At 38.0% G+C, this 14,798-nt stretch overlaps 3 protein-coding genes across 3 annotated transcripts; 2 read left to right on the top strand and 1 right to left on the bottom strand.

The window, feature by feature from the left end:
• Positions 1-643: 643 nt before the first annotated feature.
• Positions 644-3,069, bottom strand: LOC5514697 (4-galactosyl-N-acetylglucosaminide 3-alpha-L-fucosyltransferase 9). Its single transcript, XM_001634811.3, has one exon. It carries the CDS (start codon positions 2,932-2,934, stop codon positions 1,663-1,665), a length of 1,272 nt encoding a protein of 423 aa, XP_001634861.3. The 5' UTR covers positions 2,935-3,069; the 3' UTR covers positions 644-1,662.
• A 304-nt stretch (positions 3,070-3,373) lies between these two features.
• On the top strand, positions 3,374-5,835 carry LOC5514706 (alpha-(1,3)-fucosyltransferase fut-6). The gene has a single exon (XM_032384293.2). It carries the CDS (start codon positions 3,503-3,505, stop codon positions 4,826-4,828), a length of 1,326 nt encoding a protein of 441 aa, XP_032240184.1. The 5' UTR covers positions 3,374-3,502; the 3' UTR covers positions 4,829-5,835.
• A 3,280-nt stretch (positions 5,836-9,115) lies between these two features.
• On the top strand, positions 9,116-13,728 carry LOC5514711 (tribbles homolog 2). Its single transcript, XM_001634854.3, has 2 exons — positions 9,116-10,036; positions 12,713-13,728. Exons 1-2 carry the CDS (start codon positions 9,507-9,509, stop codon positions 13,179-13,181), a joined length of 999 nt encoding a protein of 332 aa, XP_001634904.1. The 5' UTR covers positions 9,116-9,506; the 3' UTR covers positions 13,182-13,728.
• Positions 13,729-14,798: the final 1,070 nt, after the last annotated feature.

The raw sequence follows: 14,798 nt of genomic DNA, 5'->3' as shown, positions 1-14,798 counted from the left end.
CATGGTTGCTCCAATAAAAAGCTAGTTTTTATTTAACAGAAGGGGGTAAAGGTTTTATTGACGAAGGTATAACAATTGAAAATACGCAGAATTTGAGTGGTCTAAAAATGGCAGCTCTTGCAATGGAAGAAAATTCACCTTAAGTTCGCAATTATCTAGTCTCTCAAACTGTTGTTTCCTCTTTTCTGCATGCTACATTACGCTTTTTCCACCATGAATATTATAAAAGACTCTCTTTACAAAAACGCCGAAACAATTAAGTGATACAATCAAACATCTTGTCAGATCTCCCCTTTTAATTAAGTCTGTATGTCAGAAAACCCCCAATACTTCTTATCTTTAAGTAATTTGGGCCTATTTTGGAAAAGGTAATTTCTATCAGTTGTGCGTGGTTTACATCGGTTCCACATTAAACTTGGAATGAGGCCAAAATTTTTAAAGAGCCCACATCAGCCAGACTTTTCTTATCGTTTCTATTCAATATTAAAAGAAAAATTAAGTGATGAAAACTTGAAATATAATAAAACGACGTTTTATACTTCATTTACCAATCTCAATGGAAAATATCGCAATATCTCCAAATCAGCCGATGGACATGGAGATGCTTTCTCAGACTTGGTATTTGAAAATAAAAAAAAAAAGGCGGCGTTTGGGTCTCTTTAATATTAAAAATCCCCTCTAATTTCTAACGTGGACATGTCACAGTCCGAAAAACAATACAAAAAATAGACCCCACTTAAAATGCCCTTTCAAATTCCAATTTTCTCTCTCGAAAAAATACACGGCGCACATAAAATGCAAAGTGCGCACGCAACATCTCCGAGTAAAGGTAGCCCGGTAAGAACGCCTGGTGTAGCATACTTTGGTATGTAAACAAACTCTAAAAGCGGAAATCAAACCAGTTTACTTCTGGCGGGCCGACGGATACCTCAGCCGACAAGAAACAAAAGAATCTGCTCTGTCTAACAGGCCATCTGCTTTAAATTATCAGCCACATCCTAAAGGAAACTTCCACAGACACACTTCATTAACAATTTTCAAATATTTTTCGAGTTTTCCTTTAAAAATAATCGGAGATTGTTACATAATCGACCGGAAGTAAACTGGCGAGTTTGCCGGTTTTTGAAATACTGACTGACCTCATGCTCGAGGATCCAGCGTACTTTGAGGCCTTTTCCAAAAGTGACCTTTGGGAGAGCCCGCAAACTACGCTTTATCCTGACATAAATTTCCCTTGGATTTGTTAATACATTGATTGTATTTTACCATTCACCAACTCTGTTAGTCAGAAGTCAACATTCCTGTTAGTCCTTTCCGGTGCCTCAAACATCTATTAAATCTAGTACCAAATATCAATTTGTAACTAAAGTACTTTATTTTTCCACCTTCATTGTTCAGTCAGCCTCTACAAAGCGAACATCTTTCGTGGTCTCGAAGGTGAGGAATGCAATAGAGGAAGTGCGGTATTATTATTTTTTTATCTCGATCTGGAAACTTCTAAGGCAAGGCAAGAGGATCATAAGACATAGTCGCTTATTTGGCTTTTAAAATTGGTTTAATTGTACAGTTGTACATAATTTCATTTGTGGAATGTGTTATTTAAAAAAATTAATTCCAAAAATCCCAACGTAGAACATTGAACAAAGATTTTCAGTTCGTTATTTATGATTCCTCGCGTATTTTTATTCTGTCTAACGCTCTATTACGCAGTCCGCATTGTTTCTTCCCCCAGAAGTCATCCAAGTTACTATAATACGTCTTTTTTGTGTCCATATTAAGCGCCGCGCACAAGACGCACGTCCATGGCGCGTAAGTCGCCATATTATAATGCTTTCTCCACTCAAAATACTTTGCATAGGCCGCATCATTTTTATCAAGATACAACAAGTAATCTGCAAGCTCTTGGACGGAGCTGTAATCCACGACATTTATAAATGATCCAGGAATAGCAATTCCAGGATTGTAGCTTGCCCCTCCTAGAACAATAGGGACCAGCCCTCGCTTCAAAGCAGTCCAATATTTCTCAGTGACGTAATCCTTACAATTCGAGTTCTCAAACGCTAAGATGAACTTGTGTCGCTTCTCTAACGCAAGGCATTTCGGGTCATTCATTCCGCAATAGCCGCTGGAATTTTTTAGACCTACAAAAGGCGCGCATTGACCGTACACGCTGATTGGTACGTATTTGAGCAGTTCCCGGATATATTTTTCCCGCGGAACGTCACAGTGGCTTGCAGCCCAGAAAATCAACTTGTTCTTCTTGGCTATTAGCTTGGCGATTTCCCTTGTTTCTGCCTCGATATCTTTACTAACGGGATAGTAGTAGCCGTAGGGCGAAAAGAAATCTGAATCGCGTCTGTATGTTAGCGTCCAATGGAAAAGATTATTCAAGTGCTTAGCGCTTGGGTTATTTTGTGGGCTTTCCAATGCGAAGTAAACCCATTTCTGAGCTTTAGGTTTGGAGTGTAGCAATCTTTGCATTGCTAGATTTGTAAGCATGTTTTTAGCATGGAATATAACAGCGTCCGCTTTGAGAAAATCTCGCTGATTGAACGTCAACTTACACCGAAAGTATGGGCATTGTGCGTCTTCCCAGGTGTTAAACCGCTGACTTTTACTGAGCCATCCCCAGGGTTTTTGTCCGAAAAAAGTCGTTCTAACAAGGACAACTTTCGTCCTCTCCCGCTTCGCTTTCTCCACATACTCCGATAGACTCTTGGCGTCAGATCCATTCGCCTCTAATCGTTCCTTCATTCGTAGTATTTCTTGATGCACTGCACGAACTCTATCGTCTATTCCCTTCGGACTTAGAAATGTCTTCTTCTTCGGGCTCAAAGTGGCTATAACAAACGTGTAAACAATCCATGTGCATACAGCGAGCAAGATTAAGGATCGTATCGCAAGTTGCCGCCTGGACTTGTCTCCTATAAGCATGTTGAGTTGTTTTACAAGCTTGGTCTAGTTGCTTGCGTGTTCAGTATTTATAATGTGCATTAATTTTCTGCATGGTCTGCGCGCTTGCGCAGTGTTACCGTCTTCACACTGCTAGAGACGTTAGACAAATTTTCCTTCTACAAAATTTAGATATCATCATTGCTCAACAAACAGATCTGTCTATAAAAGTCTATTGATTCATGTCTTGGTTCGATCTAATCATTGCGTTTTTATGCTAAAGTCACAGCCACATTATGTAACACCACCGCATCTTAATAAATTCAAAGTGACAGTTATGCTAATAATGTTAGCATGATTAAGACCGCATGATTAAGACCTTGCGAAAGTCAAACTCTTCCAAAATAGTTCTAGATCTTTTTACTGAATTCAACAAAGAGAACGCCTCCTTAATGTCAACCAGATTGGCTAACTTAGAAAAGTAAAAAAAGGAGAATTAAATCCTAAAGTGATATTTCAAAGTCATACAATCGATGACTATAAACGTAAATGTATTTGCATAACATTTTCCCAAATTGTTATTGAGTGACTAATCGCTTGCATAAGCGAGATGTGGCTCTATAGGGGACTTGATGCATTTTCTCGTGTTGGACTACAGACATGCATTTTAGGCGGGTTTAGCCTGTGCGGATTCCTGCTAATAGCCTTTAACCTTCTCTATACCCCAGACGACATACGCTCCCTCTATCAGCCGAAACACATAGACGACAGACTTAGGAAGATACACGAGGAACTGTTTAAAATGAAAAAAAAGCTTGAAGATAGTGCCAGCTCTGCCAGTCTTGCGGAGTACTCTCAAAGAGCGAGAAATTCGCGAAGAAAGGTTATCTTATGTTATACGGAATTTTTCTACAAGAAGCCTTGGGACTGGATGAATTCTTCATTGATGTTCAACCAATGGGAGGGCATTGCCTGTCCGTACTTTGAGTGTCGCTTGACGTTTGATAACAAAGAGTTCAAGATAGCTGATGCTGTAATCTTCCACGCTAAGGATATGCCTGGACGCATGGAAATGTTTCGTCTCGCTAAACAGAAGCCTAGGGCGCAAAGGTGGATTTACTTTGCATTGGAAAGCCCTAAGTATAATCCGGATGCAAAATGGCTGAACAACTTATTTCACTGGACTCTGACTTATCGACGCGATTCCGATTTTTACTCCCCGTATGGGTACTATTATAGAGTATCGCATGGTGTCAAGCATACAGACCGAACTATCGCCAGGATTGTAAATAAGAAAGATAGATTTGTGATGTGGGCAGCTAGCCACTGTGGGCTTGAACGAGAGAGGTTCATCAAACAGCTCTCCAAATACATCCCTGTGGATGTATATGGCATTTGTGCCAAGAAAATGGGGATCAAGGAAGCAGGAAAGTGCAAAATGGATGCCCCAGAGTGTACTGAGCTAAAAAAGAGGTATAAATTTCAGCTCGGCTTTGAGAATTCTAATTGCCTGGATTATATTACAGAGAAATACTGGGCAGCTCTAAAACTTGGAATAGTACCCATTGTCATAGGGGGGTCCAAGTATGATTCCAGTGTTGCAGTGCCTGGCTCATACATCAATGCATTAGAATTCAGCTCAGTGAAGGCTTTGGCTGATCACTTGATTTACCTCAATAGAAATGAAGAGGCTTACAAAGAGTACCACTACTGGCGAAAAAAGTACAGGACTGTAACCCTTGCCCCGTGGACTTGTACTTTGTGTTCGGCATTGAACATCCATTATAAGCAGACTTATATAAGAGATCTTCATAACTTCTGGAGCATAGGAAAACAATGTGGGCTGTCTGATAATAGACTGACCCAGATTGTTGATAAAGACATAGCACCTTATCAACCAAACAAAAGAAAAAAGAAGGAAAAATTAAAAAAGTGAGAAAAACTAATAGTAAATGATTCAATAGATGACAATTATTTCCATTTTGGGTGAGATGGGTTAAAAGCTTTGTTCTGCTAAAAGCCAAATGAAAAAAATATAAACATAAAATACAAATTGCAATTTGCATCAAATGCAAACCTTGTCTTTTATGGTATTAGTAGCATTAAGCAGCCACTTAATAAACTGACGGCTCCAAAGTGACCAACCTGCCTAGTCCCAAAATACCAATTTCTAGCTAAAAGCATGTATTTGAGTTTCCCAAGCAGTCACGTATTTGTGAAAATTCTCTTGTAAGAGAACAGTTCTCCAATTGCCTATTAATGTATGAGAGATATAGACTAATCAAGCTCAAATCATTATTCCTGTACAAAAAGTTCCATTTCTTAACACAACATAGCTGCCATTTGCTTGGACTTGAGAGCGACAGATAGGTTCTATTCCCAGACAATGTTTAATTTCATTTGCCCTGGCTCGCAGAAACAAGCTGGAAAGATAGCCTGGCAAAACAAGTGACATGACCAGTGGTAATCCTTAAGTAATGTTGGTGCATACTTGCCAACTCTCCCAGTTTTTGCCGGAGACTCCCAGCTTTTAGCCTTCATCTGCTGGCAAAAAGTGGATGTAATCTCCTGGGAAAATTCATCAAAAATTTCTTATACAGTTCTAGTATTTGAAGAACTAATCTCCAGGTTTTAAGCTTTCTAGGTTGGCAAGTATATGTTGGTGCTATGCACTGGGCTGAATACTCTCACCCAAAAGGCATATTCTCACTAATGAAAAAAAAAACGAAGTAAAAGGTGGAATAAGCCGAAATAAAGAGAAATATAAAGCTTATGTGCATGTTAAAATCCGGTTTAAGGCAGTGAAAGTGAATGTAAGGGAAAAAATGCAATAAAAATTCCTTTCATCCTCTTTTAACGCTATTTTTTTATTTTTATGCCCAGTAACTTAAAACTTATTTATATGATTCATTGCATAAGTAAAAATCGACCCTTGTGACACAATTTATGGCACACTTCTATATAATTAGTAAGTAGATGAGAGCAAAGCTATCTTAACGCTTGTCATTCTTGTTTGCGCAAGAGAAAAATGCTAATCACTACTGGTGCTTGATTAATATGTATGTATAGATCAGTACCTCGAACTACGATCATCATTTCGTGGCTGCTCCAGCAGTCGGAAATGCCTGATGACAAAGAAAGCAAAGAATTGCAAGCTAGCCAACTACCGCCATGTTTGATTAGATTGCAGGAGCCCTCCCCACAGGATACCCAAATGCAACATTTTAAAAAGCGAGATAAAAAGAAAAGAAAGAAAAGAAAATAAGAAAGAAAGAAAGAAAGAAAAGAAAGAAAGAAAGAAAGAAAGAAAGAAAGAAAGAAAGAAGAAAGAGAGAGAGAGAGAGAGAGAGAGAGAGAGAGAGAGAGAGAGAGAGAGAGAGAGAGAGAGAGAGAGAGAGAGAGAGAGAGAGAGAGAGAGAGAGAGAGAGAGAGAGAGAGAGACAAAAGAAAGAAAGAAACGAAAGAAACGAAGATGAGGGTATAGAGGGAAACCTGAGAAATGTCGGGTGTCGCGCATATGCTCTCTTTAAAACCTCGTCCTTCTGTGCGGTATGCGATATTTCCCATTATTTTTTTTTTCTGTGGTATTGCGGTATATTCAAAATTTTGTGCGGTATTGCGAGTAGTTAGACCCCCTAACGCCCCCCCCCCCCCCCCGACATACCCCCCCCCGATCCGACGTGAAATACTGAAATTGCGGTGTAAAGTTTTGAAATTCCTTGTGTACCTTAGATTGGCCACGTGGATTGACCACCGTAGATTTCAGTATCTTTCAAAACTCGGGTGTGAATTCAGAAAATTGTATTTGCAAGATTGTACTGTGCCGCTCAACGCCTCCCCAAAGAAACGCCTCCCAGACGTAATGAGACGCTTGGTCGGCGGCGTATTTGGATCACGACAAATAAAACACAGCGGCGACAAACATGAGTAAATATGGAATTATCAATGCACCCCCGTTCATCAAGCTTAAAAGTAAACGAAAAGCTCGAATTGGAAAGTTTATGATTGATTAATTCATGGTAAACATTAAACATTGATATCAAAGAAATAAGAACCAGCAATATCAAACAATGTAGCCGTGTTTGACGCGTGATATATTTTCGTGCTCTTTATCGTTAATTCTTTTCGTGTTCGTGAATGGTGAAGTGTGATATATTGTGAAAGAAAAAGACACGTAACACGGTTGTGATTGGCTGAGACTGGCCCTGAATTGATTGTCAATGACATGTAAATCCTTTGTTGTTTCCGCGTCTTGATGTATGCCTTAAATCAAAGATAACCTTGGGGAATTGTACCACGCATTCTGTTTGACCTAGAGAAAAAAAAACTAACCCATTCTCAGATTCTGCATTTTAGTCTATAAGTGAGGTTCGAAAAAATCGAAAAGGTTAAAAAAAATCGAAAAAGGTTAAAAATCGCTTCATTAAAACTCACGTTGTCACATGCTGGGACTTGTATCACATCATAGTTCCGCACGTTTTCGCGCCAAAACCTTCCACCCCCACACAAAAGAACTACCTGGAATTTCTATTTGAACGCCGCGTGCTCACGTGTAATAGCTGAAAGGCAGAATTGATTTCGTGGATTATATTCTCAGCCTAATGACGGTAAAATACGTCTCACAGTGATGCAACTGTTGGCCATGATACCTGTTATCTGCGTAAAATGAAATACAAATACATTTTTGAAAGCTCTTACACCTTCTAATTGGGGGCTTTCACAAAAATATTTCAATGGGGCAAGTGAAAAAACACTCTTTGGTGCTGTTATAGACATGAACATGACTTAGAGCACGCGAAAGGAGCTGAGAACATCGCACGAACCTCAATGCCCCCATAATGATGATGGAATAGAGTGATAACATTAAAAAAAACTCTAAGAACAGATAAATGGTGGAAGTGTTTGTTGCAAAACATCCAAATGCGGCCACCTCTAAATGTATTCTCCCTCGAGCAAGTATTGCGAATATAGTTACTCTTTACCTTCCAGAAATAAAAGTGTTTAATCATGATTTCCTTTGTTTCGCAAACCGCGTTCCATTTGAGGAAATCATCAGGCTCGGAGTTGTGGGGGTGTTACTCAAACAAAGCGAAATGAACGTTTGGAATATACTTTACTGAAGTACAGTATACACGTTGATAACACAACAAAACCAATATTCCATGCAAGCTGACGTATTTGTTTATGTCATGCCTTTTTAATACCCTATTCGCTCTTTAGGAGAATCTTAGAACTCTAAGTTTGAGAAATCCAATTTCTGTAATTATTATGTTTCCTTTCTTTTATTGCTATCCTAAGATTATCCCACAGCATTTTCCGGTTTCCATAATTCATTACTTAGTTTCTTTTTTTTTATTAGGAAGTGTTCTACAGCTATCGAAATGTTTCATTAAGAGAAAAATATATTGATAAAAAAAACCTCAATTCCCTCTTATTTCCCTCTCATTTTGTTCCCTCTCATTTTGTCTTGACATAGATGATAAAAACGGTCGAATATCTCTTACACGGCAAGATGTCATTGGTTTCGTTGTCTTAGGATTTAAACATGCGTATTTCCCCCACTCAAGTTATACGGAGAAATGGAGCATAGAGTTGTATGTTTTGGGTATAATTTCCGTATCAAACGCCAAATCAAACAAAATATGGGAAAAATTTATTTCTATTGTGGGAAGCATAATTCTAGCCCGCTGTGTAGAAAGTATTTTGAGGCTTAGTTTTTATTATTGAAAACAAAACTGTTCGAAAAGAAACCATATATGTTAGCTTAGTTTGTTGCGCACGATTTCGTGTTTCGGCTTTTTGTTACGCCATGCATATGTCACGCACTCTTACGTGACAGCTGCGATCCTTCGCGGTACACGATCTTTCCGTGATACTGGCAAGCGCCAATTTCGATGGTGGAACACGGAAAATATCACGTAAAACTCTTATACGATGAGCTTTGAAATCAGCCGTGGCCTTGAGATAGGTTGGCACAAAAATATAAGATTTACGTTGTAAAAATCTGCTTTTGTTTTGGTTGCGCGTCAAATATATTTGTGACGTGAGTACATGATTTGACTCAGAACGGATTATGCAAATTTGCCGGAAGTGAATCGGTAGAATGAAGAACAAAAGGGCTTTGTTTTTTTGACCAATAAAATCGCTTAAATAACGTCAGATGACATGTCACTGACGCAATCTCTCCATATATGGTGATAGGGCAGCCAACGTCTTGAGACCCATTGCGTCAGTTTCTCTTGTCCTCGCGATCATTTCTTCGTTTCGCAACGACTCGACATTCACCTCTATTACACCACAATGTTCTGTTTACTGGAATTTAGCTGTTGAAGGGAGGTCCAAATCGGCCTCCCAAGAGAAGAGTAGATTGTGTTCTCTAGTTGAGAGCAGTTTCAGCCCTTACAGCTGGATTTTCGCTTAATTTTATACGTTTAACTTCTTCAACGCAACGTCGCTTTGCTTCCGTGCAACGTCACTCTGCTTAGTTGGCAATAAGGAATACCCAACTTACTTCGGGAAAAACCGAGTCTGGTCACTTTTCCGCTTTACCTGGAACCAAGATTCACAGGCCAGAGGCATAAGGAGTTTTGTGGTGGAATTCTACGGGTTTTTAGATGAACAGCTCTACAGCACGATTCCATCCCTACCAGCGTCATGCATCCAAAACAAATATTGAAACGACTACGCCATTACCAAACTTGACTATAGGCCTACAACCAACGCCGCCTAAACGGACTACAGAGGCCCCACAAATATGCAAAGTCGGAAAATATATCCTTCTTGAGCGATCGGGAGGTGGGGGCCTTCACAAAGCTGTAAATATTGAGACTCAAACGGAGTACGCTTGTAAAATCATCGATGTCAACAAATTTCGTGAAACGCTGGCTCCTGTGTTTCACATAACTTCGCATGAGGGGATAAACAAAGTTGTCGAAATTTTGGTCAGTGACTCTTATGCCTATGTGTTCTTTGAAAGATCTTACGGGGATTTGCACAGCTACGTACGATCGAAAAGGAGACTAAAGGAAGAAGAAGCTAGTAAACTGTTTAGCCAAATTGCTTGTGTCGTATCTCACTGTCACAGTTCGGGTGTTGTCCTGAGAGATCTGAAACTTCGGAAGTTTGTATTCCAAAATCCCGAAAGGTAGGTTGTTAGAGACATTGCTTGAGCTATTTTCCTTGGTCGTTGTGTTTCTTTTTTTTGTCGATGGATTTTTTCTATGTTCTTTTGAGCATTGTGTTACAATCCGCGTGCTCCTCAGACTACCTCTATTGTTGTTAGGGGCTATCGTCATGAAAAACATATGAACAACATATCGATAATTTTTTTTCATATTTCTTTGTGGATAAACCAATTTGAAATTACTCGTTTTTAAACATGGCCACAAAAGCTTTGTTGTGGAATATGTAAGCCGAAAATATTTTTAGTGTTGTGTTACAGTCGATGCCCAGGCGAAAACCTGGTTGGATGTTGTGTTATAATCACCTGTGCTCATAACTCCCCGAAAATATTTCACGTACTTTACGAATAATAACAAAATAACGCAAAAAAGCCAAGTTGAGGTCATTTCGAAACGATTTCTAATTTCGTCTTTTTGTCAATGGCGGTAAAATCACATTGTCATGAATAAACTGAGTCATTTCCGCCGCGGCGGTATAGCGGGGTCGTTCGTGGTCCCAAAGGACCGTATTTTGCATAGTTTCTATTCAAGCGCGATCGCCTTTTCATGCATCGATTATTTGGGTGTTTTGAAAGGGTCTTGTGTCCGGTTTTGCGATTTGTGAGGTTTGGCGCGAAAAACTTTGTTAGTAGATATTGGGTTAAATTAGCATTTCCCTCTAAGTTTGCGTTCCCAAACCTATTTAAAACACCACGGCGCAAATAATGCTTTTATCTGTGGTTCGGTTTTATTATTTTGGTGATCTGGAAATTGAGTCGTTTGCCGATGAAATCATTTTGAAATCGTGGCTGACACACGTGGCACAAGAAAAATTTTTCGACGTTGTTGCTAAAATTAGCCACGTGGTTCACGCAAAGTCCAATGTACCGTGCTTTCTTCATTCAAGTCCAGACGAACAAAGAACAAAGACTTTTTCCACGTTATCCTTTGTTCATTTTATACATCCACTGTTATGAGTAGACGATAAAAGACTTACTCTAAATATTATTTTCGCGCTCCCAAATAACATTTTAGTGTCAGCCAGGCCATAAATGGGAGCATAAAAATGGCTTTTTATGTTAAAGATGAAAATTGGCTTAATGTTACTTTTTTGGCCCCTTTCACAGAATTTAGAAAGAAAATACTTTGCTTATTATGCCTTTGTGTTAATTTTGTTCAGTCCTTATGTGGAAAGAGGAGTAATTATTCTCTCATCAATAAAAGGGGTCATTATTTAAAAAGGAATAGGGTGTGGACATTTACCTTTCTACCCTAGAATTAAAGTACAGCAAATATCAGTTAAATTAGATTCAGAGCAAATAATTTATCAAGGTTTTAGATTTAACAATATTTCTACTGGCAAATATGGTTAGTAAACAATTAAATCCATAAGCTTGGTGTAATTATTATTTTTTTATTGCATTTGGTTTTTGAGTGTCTGAATAAGTTGAATGAATGTTGTAATGACAATATTTTAAACTTTCACATTTTCTTTAAAACAATTTTTAAAAAAATCCTTTCAACTATAACAAAACCACACAAAGTCCTTTCATCCTTGTTCCATGTGCTCAAATTAGTCCACATGGCTATTGTCTGACTTGGACAGATGGAATTGGACAGATTGTGCTGAGCCTCTGCCCAAATGCTTTTGACCTACCATTTTACAATCACCTCAAAAGGTCCCAGACAAAGAGATCTCAAATAGTGATCAACAAGAACAAGGATGTTACCTTGTAATCAATACTATTTAAACATCCATCTTTGGACTGTTCATCTTTGGGCTGTTCTCTCATCTTTTCCCCTTCGATTCTCATTAATCTCCTTGCCAAAGGCATTTATCAAAAGTATATTAACCTTATATTAACCTTATGGTTCAGTTTCATTTTGAAATATTGAGCTTTAAAATATGTCTATTCAGTGATTTGAAAACATATTTAACAGATCATTTTAATAAAAGAACATGTGACAATCACATGTACTTGCTCTTTTCCAGTATAAACCACAAACGAAATTCAGCCACATTGTTTCGCTATTCTGCAATATAAAGCAGCTGATAGCCTGAAAGCAGATCTTGGCTCAAAAGTCAAATTTAGTAATAAATTTTTGCTCTTCTGTCAAATCCTATTCAAGCTCTTTGTAAGAGACAAAAGCCTTTGTCTTGCCCATTACAGTCTTGTCTAATGATTGTAAGACTAAAAATATAAAATAGCTGATTCTACTGCCTGTCCTAAAGAAAATATAGGCTCCACTTTTTGAAGTCACAGGTCAAGATTTCTCATTTACTTTATTAGAAGAATACATGTGTTTGAAAGCCAAAGCAAAAAAAAAGGATGACAGGAAATAGATATGTAAATGAATATCCCAAATACAAAATACCTGCCATATTGTTATTATATTCCATTCATCAAGAAAATTAGAACACATAAGTACAAGTTTGGGATTAGTTTATATTATCGTATTTAAATAAAAAAGGAATATTTTAAAAATACTTTTAAGCTTGAAAATTACTATAATTGATCCTTATGTTAGTGACTTGAATAAAGTCCAGTATAGTGTGGTTAGTTGGTTTGTAGTAAATTATTGGTACTCATTGTTTCATGTTATTGACAAGAAAGATCCTATAAAAACACAAATTAATCATCTTTTTCTTGATGATACAGGACTAAAATCAAGCTGGAGGGACTGGAAGATGCCTGTCTTCTAGAAGGACAAGATGACATACTTGAGGACAAACATGGCTGCCCCGCGTACGTCAGCCCGGAGATCCTTCAATCCCAGGGGGGATATTCAGGCAGAGCAGCAGACATCTGGAGTCTTGGTGTCATGCTGTATACCATGGTGGTGGGTCGCTATCCCTTCCATGACAGTGAACCAACTGCTCTTTTCACCAAGATTCGCAGAGGACATTTTGCAATTCCCGATACAGTATCATCCAAGGCTAAATGCTTGATTCGATCAATGATGCGGCGGGATCCAGACGAGCGCTTGATGGCTTCCGAGGTCCTGGAGCATCCTTGGTTCAGCTCTTCCTTTCCTATAAGTAACCCCTGTCGCATTGATCAAAAGCTTGCTGATCAAACGGTTCCAGATTTATCAACTGATGTTGACAATGCTTCGTTTTTCATTTAAGAAATCTCCTTTGACATCACTATCCTATTTTTTATTCTCGGGGTTTGTTGCACTTAGACTTATCTGTTTTAAATTCAGTGTTTTCAGAGTCACTAGGACTTTGACGGCACTGACTTTTCCCCTTAGCTCCTTGCTAAATCAAGCAGATGGTTTAAGTTTTTCGAACCTGCCTTTTAATATACCAAATGAAGAAACAATGCCCTCATTGTAAACAACTCAAAGCAACACCCTCCCTTCCCTTGAAAGAGATATATTTATTGTACATAATTCAAGGTAGTTTCTACATGAGATGATATTGTAATTAAGTATATATACAGAAGTCGATTTTTTTTTTAGATTTTACAAAGAGCTTTAGCTAAACGCCTTTTCCGCTGTTTCTTCAGGGATTTTTTTTTCATGACTTTGTGAAAGGGTTTTTTTTAAGAGTTGGGTTTTCAAATTTCTAAACCCAACCTCCAGATAGGCTGTTTTCTGTGCCGCAGACACAGAATTGTATTTTTGGCAAAGAATTGCAAGCAAGGTATTAAAATTTTGCTTTGATATAAAAGCTTGTTAGTTGTTTTTATAATTTAGAAATATTTAAATGAAGTTTCGGTTTTTTCTCTGATTTACATACGCTTATACTAATAAATCCATTACCTTTTTCCTTTCGTTGTCCCCCCTAATGTCCGCCTTTTTTTGTTGTTTGCATTGGGCTTGACTCAATATTTACCTTCCTTAAAATAATTGTCTAGGGAAACGGCCCGGAGTAAACATTTTTTATTTTTTTAAATATAAATTGAAAAGAAGTAAAAAGAAAATTGGTTCGAAGAGCATTTCTCAGCGGAAATAAAATAATGGACAACCTCTTAACTTGTGAACTACTTCCAAAAGAAAACAAATTACAATAATCATAATCGTCTAGGATATACACTTGTTTTTATTTATAAGAACGTCCAGCCTGAGATTTCACCAAATTTTAAGAACATGCCGAGGCTCAGATGGCAGAAATTGTTTTCTTTCTTAGTCCTGATGCCTTCTAAAATGCAGAATCAAATTGTGCTCATAGTAAATAACCTTCTTGATAAATAATTCTTCTTGATCATTAGTGAAATACTCTTCCTGATAATTGATTGGGTATTATATATTCTCATACACTAAAATTTAAGAACATATTCAGTCTTTAAATTTTCCAAAAATAAGAACGGCCCAGCCTCAGCTGAAAATTAGACGTTATTATTAAAAAAAGAGGGTATCTGATAAAAAACTCAAGCTAGCCCACGCTTAAAAAAAAACTGGACGTGATAGTAAGCCTATATGAAGTGTGCGAAGCAACACGTCTATTAATACCGTATCTGAGTAACGCGGTCGGTTGAAAAAAATTCATTAGTATAGCACGAAATTCCAAGGTTAAACGCTACACACAAAATCACTCAGACTTGTTAAACCTCTCTTGTTTATTCCGCGTTGCAAACTAGCGGGCAGCTTGAGTCAAGATAAAAGAAAGCAAGCGCAATGCAGACAATCAGCACGTAAAAGGCTTTCTGGCGTTAAATTTACATTTTTTTAAAAGTTTTTGGCTACGTGTTAAGTCATTTGATATCCTGATTTTATTTTCGACTAAGCTTTCAGTAGGGG

The sequence above is a fragment of the Nematostella vectensis genome, chromosome 11 (genome assembly GCF_932526225.1).
Source record: "Nematostella vectensis chromosome 11, jaNemVect1.1, whole genome shotgun sequence".
NCBI lineage: Eukaryota > Metazoa > Cnidaria > Anthozoa > Actiniaria > Edwardsiidae > Nematostella > Nematostella vectensis.
This window is presented reverse-complemented; position numbering and strand designations above follow the sequence as displayed.